This window comes from Herpailurus yagouaroundi, unplaced genomic scaffold (genome assembly GCF_014898765.1).
Source record: "Herpailurus yagouaroundi ecotype Mexico unplaced genomic scaffold, PumYag 141, whole genome shotgun sequence".
Lineage (NCBI taxonomy): Eukaryota > Metazoa > Chordata > Mammalia > Carnivora > Felidae > Herpailurus > Herpailurus yagouaroundi.
In genome coordinates this window covers 32,939,435-32,950,109 of record NW_024412396.1, presented here as the reverse complement: position 1 = coordinate 32,950,109, position 10,675 = coordinate 32,939,435, and the positions used below count along the sequence as shown (strand labels likewise).

Below are 10,675 nucleotides of genomic sequence, written 5' to 3'. Positions count from 1 at the left end.
ATAGGACCGAGTGTGACACTTCTTAGGAAATAAGTTTGGAATTCAAGTAGTAAGCAATGCTAAGGCATGTTCATATTCATGATTTACAAGACCTATAACTTCTTAAATTTTGTATTAATAGGATTTGTGAATTTCGAATATGACACTTTAAATATTGTGCCATTAAACTTAAAAATCATTTGCTTTAATGGCCTTAAAAGAGAAAATCCCAGTTTCTACGAATCACTGACTGCGTTCCGAAGTCTTAAAAACACAGATGTACATATTAATAAAATGAATACTATTTCATATAAATGAAATGCATTAAACTCTCTTAACATAATGAATGCTTAAATATACCCCTGAAGGGGACAATACATAAATACATAAACAACTGCCACAATCTTACTATTTTTAATTCAATAAACTACAATGACACATACAGCTTTCCACGTGCTGTTTTCCTCATATGCTTTCTACATTAAGGCAAAGCACACAGACATGAGTTCTTGCCAACCATTAGGAAAGATTGACAAAAAATGCAGTGTTAATGACATCTTATGGCTTTTAAAAGCAAGAGAAAGACGCAAGGAAAGCGAAAATTACATCGTAATTGGAAACAACGAATAAATTGTTCTTTCAAAACCTAAGTCATGTTTACTGAAAAAAACGCAGCTTTTTACATCAACACATTTAAACAGAAATTTGCTTTTAAAATGCAATCTTTGTTTAAAAGGTACAGAAGGTCTTTATGTCCACCCCAAGAGCTAAATATAGTGAATGCTATGTGAACAATTACCTGAAAAAAATCTAAACCTGTTAAAAGAATTAATTTACTGCACACCAGTCAGCACTAATCCTACATGTACAGTAATGTTCTCTTAAGTGATGGGGGAAAGAAAGAATAAAACTGTTTCCTAGATCAAAACCCTTCAATATTCAACAACGAAACGGAATGATGATTTGGCCTGTAAATGAATAAAGTAGTAAAATGTCCCCTCAACAAATTCTGATAAAAGGAGTCAACCTGTAAAGGAATACATTTACTATACGCTGATACTGGGAAAAAAGCTGTCACTGTAATGGCTGTACAAAAACTGTGTCCTGCTGTTGGGTTTATATTCACAGAAGAAAGGTTTTAAAGGTTAAGTTCAGGTCATACAACAAATGAAATTGTAACAAGCCAGCTGACATTGTATAATGTCTTCTTCCACTCAATCAATAGGCTACTGTTAGTCCTATTACCATAGAGATGGCTTGCTCTTTCCTGAAGGGTGTCTATTGTTTGACAAAACAGATTTGCCACTTGAACTAGGTTGTTCCCAAAGGACGTGTACCTTGTCAATTATTTGTATTCAAAATAATGAAGTATTTTCATATTAAAATGTATGTAAGAGATAATATCGTTAGATCCCTTTTCTGAAAGAAAGCAACTTTCCCAAGTACAGTATTACTAAAACATTACTAAAACCACTCAAATATCCAGTTTAGTCATATTAAGAGTTTTTGATTTAAAGCATCTGTCAGCAAATATACAAATTTATCATTAAGACTGTATTAAAAGAAAAGGGTCACAGGTTAAGTGTGCTAATCTAAAACCCATTATAATCAAGCATAATAATAAAAGGTATTTTAAAATGTGGACAACTCAAAGGAAAATTATTGTCCAAAGCTATTTGGATTCAGTAAAGATAAAGACTTCTATGTACGATTTTTACAGTGGTTTTCATGGGGAATGGTATCACCAATTAATATAGTGAACAGCATGAAAAAGTTTTAGAAACCAAATCACTTTATTTGCATAAGAGCTTTTTATAGCCACATAGCATTTAAATACACATGTTATAGAAATACCTTGTAAAATACAGGTAAAGAATGAAAAATAAAATAAAATAAATAAAATACAGATGAACTAACAAAATAAATACAACTATTAATTTTCTTTATGTGCTTTTGTCTTAAACGTCTTATGAAAATTATTAATTTGTACACTCAATACAGTACAAGTAAGTTCTGTATTTCAACCTAGATATTTAAAAATTAAAAAGATCAGTTTTTTTGTCTGAATAGAAATAATGACAGATTCTTAATTATAAAAGACTCAGGAGAAAGAATTCTAAAGAAGATTATTCTAATCATTTAGAAAAAGAAAGTATTCATAATACTAATCAATTCAAGCAGAGATGTTATTTTCAACATTTCATACTTAAAGATTTGGCTATCACTGAAAAGCTGTAAGACTGAAATAAAAATGAATTAAATAATATAGATAAAAATTTAGTAAATGATCAATAGTCACAAGATTTGAATCTGAAATCTTTCCACAAATAAATTTAAAAGTAAGCTTTAGAGTCATAATTATGTTAACTTTTACCTTTCTGTAAATAATGAAAAAGGAAACTTAGGAAGAATTTAGCCAAAGGGCAATATTATGACTAATGCAAATAAAAACATTAGTCTCCAAAAATGGCATTTGAAATTGTCTATTCAAATTACACTATATTTACAGACAAAAATTTATTGTTATACTAAAAACTACAGTAGTTTTTGAAAGAAGTGTTTTAATTTGGCTCTCCCTTTGCAGGAAGTATCATTGTATTTTTTACTATAATCTCCTTAGGCATAGGTTAGACTGAGTTAAGAATGAAGGAGACAGGAACAGCAAAGACAAATAAGTTTACCAACACCTAAACTAATGACCCATTTTTTAAAAGCAAGGTAGCCTTCCAAACTAAGAAAGCCTTCCATCCATGAAGTAAGTGGGGTCTAATTTGCCTCCCTTCCCTACCGCTATAATGGAACAAAGTGAAACCTTACTAAATCCTTATCCCAAATTTATTTCCTTAGTTAACAGCCTCATTTCAAAACGTAGACAACATGTGCGTATTTAGAATACAACATAATTAGGTAGTAGCTCTGGCCCTGACAGGCAGCTGCCCATCAGCAACACTGTGAGTAATTAAATGATATTTACCATTTACCAAAAGATGAACTTCATATTGTTGAATTAAACTGGCCCATCTGCATCTTCATAAAATGACAAACCTTATTAGTTCTGCCTAACCAGAGAACTGCGATAATGAACTAGTGACACCTTTACTCCATTGTACGAAGCACGACCAACTGTGTAATCATCTGAGGGGTCAAATGCATATGAAATTACCGGAAATTAAGAAAGTGAAATCACATGAGTGATTAGAAAAACCATTCAAGCAACAAAAGCTTTTTTTTTTTTTTTTAACGTAAGCACTTAGACCATAAGACAGCTACATCTCCAATTAGCCAAGATTAACTTTAACTGATCAACTACTTTACCTGAAAACGGTGAAAAAAAGTAAAGCTGCAGCTACTGCTCCAAATAAGCCACACAGAAGATTGACTCGGTAGGCAACTGAACCGAAAGGAAATAGTATAATTGCCAGTTTAGCCACCAGAGTGAACAAAGGATAGCCAGGAGGATGGGCAACCTATGGAAAAATCAGCAGGTTAGGAGGTTTTCACCCACTGAAGAGTCACACTGGCTTTAATTGGACAGGAGCCTTTTTCTCGGGCAAGTAGCGAGATTAAGAGGCAATGACTCAATGTTTGAATGGTGGTTTTCTATTGTAATCCTTTTGTGCCAATACAAATAAATATTTTCTTTCGTGGATTTGGCAGTGTCTACCACATGGTGTGTCACCTACAGAAAGGGTGACATATTTCATTGTCAGTTCTTAAGCAGCCTGTTCTCTGGGTTCACAGTGCATTAGGGTCATTTAAAAGGCTATTGAGAAAAAAGCAGGTTCTGAAATACCGTATTGGTTAGAAAGTTGAAAGACCACACTGCTATCGGATTACCACCACGCTGACAGTCCTAAGGTCTTGCCTAAAGGGATCATGCACCATAATAAAGTTTATTAAATAATAAACTTATTAAAACTGTTAACCCGATTTATTTTATTCTCCATAGCTTATACAAAATTTGGGGTGATAATAAGCCAGCTACTGTATATATAGTAAAGGCTTTGCTTTATAATTTAGTTTAATTGGATTTAAAACTTAAAGTAAATTGTCACGTACTGTACTTATAAGTTACTAAAAACTGGGGTTTGAAAATAAATTAATCTACTTTACTCCATGCTTAATTAAACTTTCTTAATTCCTAAAACTGTTAATGAGAGCATTGATTAAACAATAAAACTAATACTTACTCCAAGCTCATGTGCGGCTGTGATCAGTTCCCCTGTGAAAAAATAATGTAAAACCAATAATTACTATTAGAAAATGACACTCCTCCAAAGTTTTCAAAATCCAAATGCTTGCACTGGGGTTTTGCATTAATTTGACTGGATAAAACTGTAAATCTGTAGAGATTTAACAGCATGAAATAGTCTAAGGATATTTTCTCCCTTAGGTCTTACTGAACAAATGATCTTTGATAGCTTTGATAGCTTCCACTGGTCAGTGGAAATATAGGTGAATTCTTGTTTCTAAAAAGTGCCTATTGTCCTTCCTAAAAGTTGTACACACTTACAAATATATAAAAACTCTTGTGAAATGATAGTGTAATATGCTGTATTGTCCCTCAAGATTTTAGTATTAAAATGTCTACAAAGATGCAACTTTGTGATACATAACATGTGCAGACATCTGAGGCTTGGACACTCCATTACATGTACCATTCTGCCCTAAACTGGCGTTTGAATACCTTCTCTACATTAATTACGTTGGAGATCTTTAAATGACTGCTAAATGCTTCTTGCTCCAGGTTATTTTGGGAAGGTCCGACTACCATAATACATTTCTTCAAACCACTAAATCATTATATTACTTACATAGCCCTTTGTAATTCTTTGCCATCAGTGATTATTTCTAAAATTACGATGCAGTAATTCAATGGCTGTTTGTTAATATTTTAAGTATCCAGAGCACAGGGATTGTAATACATACAGTACAATGTAAGAAATCAATGTTGATGATTTATGAGTTACTATTATCTATTAAGAAATCTATTAATGGCCATTTTCTACCCTTCGATGGATGTTAATTTGAATACTCTTAATTTCTACTGTCCCAGCTACGATGTAGATCTTCACCCTCTGGCCTGGACTACAGCAAAAGCTTTGACCAGTTTCCTACTTCAATTCATCTTCATACTGAAATCACTTATCACCATACCACCCCCCAAAGAATGTTGGACTATATCCCTAATCCAAAATTTCTCAGTTGCTGCTCTGTTTACTAAATGAAGTTCAGATTCCTCAGCACAACAGGCTAGCCCTCTGTGGCTTCGAGGGCCCTTTACAAGGCTTACATCCTACGAAACCTATGCTCGCCTCAGTCAAATCTTACTACTCACCGTTCCTCTGGAATGGTTCTCTTTTGCACCTCTTATCACTCATTTCCTCACCCAGTATTCTCTCCTAAATCCTTCAAGGACTAATTCAATTGCCACCTTCTCAGTGACACCTTTCCTTATACATATCCTTCCCCAGCCTCCCCCATCAAGATTAATCACCTCTTCCTCCTCCATAGAACCTGCTCTAACCTCTCTACGCAGCACTTAGATTGCCTGATATTCCGGTTAGTTGTTTTCATTTCTGTCGTTCCTATGAAGTTGAAAATATTATCCTAGCCACTTCAGGAGTCTGTCAAGACACCACCACCTCTCCCTCCTCTGGTCACACAAAGAAACTAATTCAAGCCCTGCACACAGAGGTTGACAATAAGACGAATCATATTGTCATCCTTGCTACTAAGATGCCCTTAGTAGCATCCAAGGGCCAGTGAATGGTTGCATCATGGAAGCCCCATAAAGGGCACCCAAAGAGATAGATACTAGACACTGCTCACCTAAGTCAATGACGTAGGGACATCTTTTAATTCTGGAGATATTTAAGAGCACCTTGGAAACCAAAGGCATTTTTTGTATCTTAAAGACTTTTTAAAGAAATTGTTTACGGCCTAAAAAAATTTAAAGTAACCATTCCCTTTATAACCACCATCAAGAATGTTGGATAATTTTACTCCAGAATGGATTAGCATGTCTTCAGTCCCAAACTGTTTTCATCAGTTTTTGATATTTCTATAGTTACGATGAAACACAGTTACATTCAAATTTTCAAAGTCACTATTCTCCATGTAAAATACCTTTAGAATTTCATTTAACATGAAGAAAAATAGCCTACTTTCTCTAACTTCTTTTTACCATTAAAAAGTTATAATGCTGTTATTTTTTTTTTTTCTTGAAGTTCATTTATTTTGAGAGCACATGCACGTGAGGGAGGGGCAGAGAGAGAGAGAGGAAGAGAGAATCCCAAGCAGGTTCTGCACGGATAGCACAGAGGCAGATGCGGAGCTTCAATTCATGAACTGGGAGATCACGACCCAAGCCAAAGTCAAGAGTTGGACACTTAACCAACTGAGTCACCCAGGAGTCCTATAATGCTGTTATTCTTTACTGGAGTTCTGTTGGCATAAAAATCAGGAATGTGACAAACTTCCATCACCAACTCTTATCAAATGTTAAGCTAGTATCTAAATAGAAACCATAGCTATTATTAAATTATTAAAGCCTATAAATGTATCCTTGGAAAGAGCTAAAGGGAAACGTTACTCTTAAAGTTGAATATGATTAAGAGAAAAGAGCATGTGACTTGGGGGGGAGGGGGCGGGTGAAGGAAGAACCTCCTGAATACTTGCTTTCTCCCAAACCTTCACCCTAGGGCTTCCTCATATTTAAGTCCTACTACAACCTGCACCAGAATGCTTTTTTAAAATGAAGATTCCTTGACCAAACCTACCTACATTAAGACCCTCTGGCATTGGGGCCCAGGTTTCCTAGGCAATGCTGAGGTGCATTCAAGTTTGAGAATTACAGCTTTTCTGTCTGAGACACAAATGGTGGCAAGCTCAGAACTGTTAGCAGATGCTTAACCTTTACAAAAACTAGCTCCCTCTGTATTATACTTTTTGTATTAATTACAGTTATATTTTCATCTATCAAGTCTATTAAAGACAGCATCCTTAAAATATATAAACACATAAATAAGCTGATTTATTTTTCCCAAGAATAACAAGAGAAGTGATGGCTAGATTCCCACACTCTCCTCCAAAGGATGAGTATTTCCTGCCCATAAATCAACTATGTGTATCAAGTAGTACAAAAAATAATTTTGGCAAGGCCACACAATGTGATAGATTTATGGAGTATGAGTTAAGACTTATCAGGAAGAAAAATACATACTTTATATTGGTTTTGAGATGTGTTCCATTTATTGATAAAAAATATATTTCATAAACAGAAACATTCAAGGAGGACAGTACTTCCATCATATAAACAAAATTGTCAAAGACATGATTATACAAATTCACTGGCAATACCTGGAAAAGTTTATTTATCATTTCCAACAATGAACCCCAAAATATTAGAAGCAACCACTATTTAGCATCAAATTAAATCAGAACACCTAAAAAGTCTGGTAACTCAATCTGAATAAATAACTTTATTCTACTGGGGAAAAAGTAAAAGACAATATTAATAAAGATACCAATCACAGATTTTAAATATCAGTATATACGTAATGACGGGTTTAACTACGAACTTAGAGCAGAAGTTAAGAGAGCATGTTCTAAGTCAATCTACTGGAGTTCTTTCCTCGACTGCCCCTACTTTCTAGCTGTGTGATTCTGGACACAGGTTGGCCTCAGTTTTGTCAGCTATCAAAGAAAGATATTGGTAGTGCCTACCTCATAGGGATAGTAACTGAATTAAAATGACAATCCATGTAAAGCACTTGGAACAGTGCCTGGCATACAGTAAGAGCTCAGTGTTAGTTGTTTTTATTCATCCCCCCAATACTGCAGGCTCAAAGAACCGTGGTAACCTGCAATGTTTTTTTTCTTTTTTTTTTTTTTAAGGTACAGAACTACTCAATCTTTGAGTAATGCTCTCCATTGTCAAAACTCTCACTTGCACAGCTGGTGGGAATGCAAACTGGTAGAGCCACTCAGGAAAACAGTATGGAGTTTCCTCAAAAAACTAAAAATAGAACTACCCTACAACCCAGCAATGGCACTACCAGGTATTTATCCAAAGGATACAAAAATGCTAATTCAAAGGGGCACAGGCACCCCAAAGTTTATAGCAGCATTATCGACACTAGCCAACTCATGGAAAGGGCCCAATGTCCATCTACTGATGAATGGATAAGGAAGATGTGATACACACACGCGCACACACAATGGAATACTACTCAGCGATGAAAAAGAATGAAACCTTGCCCTTTGCAACAACGTGGATGGAACTAGAGTGTATTATGCTAAGTGAAATAAGTCAGAGAAAGACAAATGCCATATGATTTCACTCATATGTGGAATTTAAGAAACAAAATATGTGAACAAAGGGGAAGGGAAGCAAAAATAAGATAAAAAAAAAAAAGAGAGAGAGGGATACAAACCATAGGAGACAAATACAGAGAACAAACTGAGGGTTGCTGGTGGGGGGGATGACTAAATGGCTGATGGGCATTAAGGAGGGCACTTGTTGGGATGAGCACTGGGTGTCATATATAAGTGATGAATCACTAAATTCTATTCCTGCCATCATTATTATGTTAATTAACTGGGATTTAAATTTTAAAAATAAAAAAAACTCTCACCCCTTAAAAAAAACCACCTCTCACAACTATAGTTATTTCTATTATTTAATGTAAACCTTGGATACTGCTCCTATTTGTTCAACAGGACTTGAAAGAAAGATTAAAGGTAATGATTTGTAAAAAAAAAAAAAAAAAGCTCTTCAATGTGGCAGACAGCCCTGAAGACGGCCCCCAGTGATCCCCAACTCCTGGGGTTCTCACTATATAATCCTCTTCCCCCTTGAGTGTGGGTTGGATTTATCGACTAACTTCCAGGAATAAAATAGGGCAGTCCTGCATCAATCACTTCCAAGACTAGGTTTACAAAATGACCGACGTGTCCGACGAAGGTGCCATCTCTCTGGTCACAAGGGTCGGCTTCCCGAGAGACCCACTTGGCAAAGAACTGGATTGAGGTTACAAGCGGTTCCTCTCCCCAAGATGACCCTCGAGAAGACGACAGCTCCCGTCCACACCATGACAACAACCCCGTCCTGAGTAAGAGCACCCAGCTAAACTGCCCCCGGATTCCTGATCCACAGAAAAAGTGAGATCATAAACATTTGTTTTAAGCCACTAAATCTGGGGCTATCTTGTCAGGCAGCAAAAGATAACTAGTACACTCCATGTTTTCGACCTATAGATTCACTACCTGAAGTTACAACACCATTCTGACAAAATCAGGCATTACTGGATGGTCATTTAATTTGGCAACAAGACAAAATCAAAAACGGAACCTGGGTCTTGTTCCTCATCCCAAATATAAGACAATCCTATAACAAACACAATAATTGCTCGTGTCATTTAAATGGTCCCTGCTTTTCTTTTTAATAAATCAGCTTGTTTTAAGCCACACCTAGCTTCCACTTTTTCAAGTGTTCGCCCTCAAATTTCCTGCATGGCCGGTTCCTTTTCAACACCCAGGTTTCAACTACAATATGCTGCTCAGAGGCCTTTCCTGTCTAGCCTTTCTGGTGGAGCCCCACTCTCCATCCCGTCTCCCTCCGACTCCCTCCACTCATCACTACTCAACTTATCACTGTTTATGCAGTAGTTGGTGTACGGTCTCGACCCGCAATGGAATATTCTCCACGATACTTGGTCCCCACCACTGTTATTCCTTTTGTCTGGAACACGGTAAGGACTCAGTAAGTAGTATTTGGGGGGTGCTGAAAAGGAGTGGACAACGAAAACTCGGGTCCCGAAAAATGGACCCCGGGCAAGCGGAGAAGTCGCTAAGTCCCACCGGGCGAAACCAACAAGCCCCTTCTCCAAAGCCTGAGAACTACAGAACCCGGTTACAGGAATGGAATCACAAGCCGGTTCTGGAACGCAAAACGCTGCACTGGGCCAGGGGGGGACGGGGAGGGGGGCGATGGAGGGCGCGAGCCGACCGACGAGGGAGAGGGGCAGGAGGGCGGCCCTGAGATACTTTACCCGAGTCTCCCCCCGGCACCGAAGGGGGCAGCGTGAGGGTGAACACGGAGGCCACGGCGGCGAACACGGCCAGGCCGCCGCGGAGGCCCCCGGAGCGCCGCGGCCCCACCCGGGCTGCCCGCCCCCCGGCCGGGCCCCTGCCGTCGTCATGGAGACCCATGGGCCCGTGGGGCCCGGGGAAGGAGGCCGCGGCGGGCCCAAGGACTCGGGTGGCCCGGAGTTTCCCCGGCGAGAGGCGAGCGCAGCCCGCGCGGCGGCTTCCGGGTCGGGCCCCGGGCCTGCCGGAGCGCACCTTCCTCCACCCGGCAGCTGGGGGTGGGGAGAGAACGCGGCCGGCCTGGCGCGAGCGGCTCGGGGGTTTTGCGGTAGCGCGCCAGGCGGTGGGAATCCGCGGGGTTATTTGGTGCTTTACCGACGCCCACCACAAGCACGAGCCTCCTCTCGAGAAAGCAAGCTGGGGCGTGGGGCTGCCGTGTCCACGGCCTCCCCCCGCTCACGCTGACTTGGTCGGGTCTGACGGAGACGGAGCAGGGTCGCAAACCGGGCGGCGTCGGGACCGCCTCTGCCCCCGCTGGTGTGGCGGTGGAACTACACGCCGGGGCCGTGATCGCCAGCCTCAGCCTTCAACTGGGCGGGAACCA

The 10,675-nt window shown here is 38.9% G+C and overlaps 1 protein-coding gene across 10 annotated transcripts in view; it reads right to left on the bottom strand.

Annotated features, from left to right (window-relative positions):
• TMEM260 (transmembrane protein 260) overlaps nucleotides 1–10,325 on the bottom strand; it is a 91,443-nt gene extending 81,118 nt beyond the window's left edge. For 4 of the 10 annotated variants that reach the window (XR_005790901.1, XM_040477236.1, XM_040477234.1 and 1 more), the window contains exons 1-3: nucleotides 10,035–10,324; nucleotides 4,170–4,201; nucleotides 3,295–3,446 (exon numbers count right to left, since the gene is read on the bottom strand). Coding sequence is in view for 9 of the 10 variants with exons in the window: in XM_040477236.1 (XP_040333170.1) it covers nucleotides 3,295–3,446; nucleotides 4,170–4,201; nucleotides 10,035–10,194 (344 nt within the window). In the remaining variant the exon portion in view is untranslated. Of the gene's footprint in view, nucleotides 1–3,294; nucleotides 3,447–4,169; nucleotides 4,202–10,034 lie in introns of all 10 variants that reach the window. The other 6 variants (XM_040477238.1, XM_040477231.1, XM_040477232.1 and 3 more) reach the window with 3 other exon arrangements.
• Between the last annotated feature and the right edge of the window lie 350 nt (nucleotides 10,326–10,675).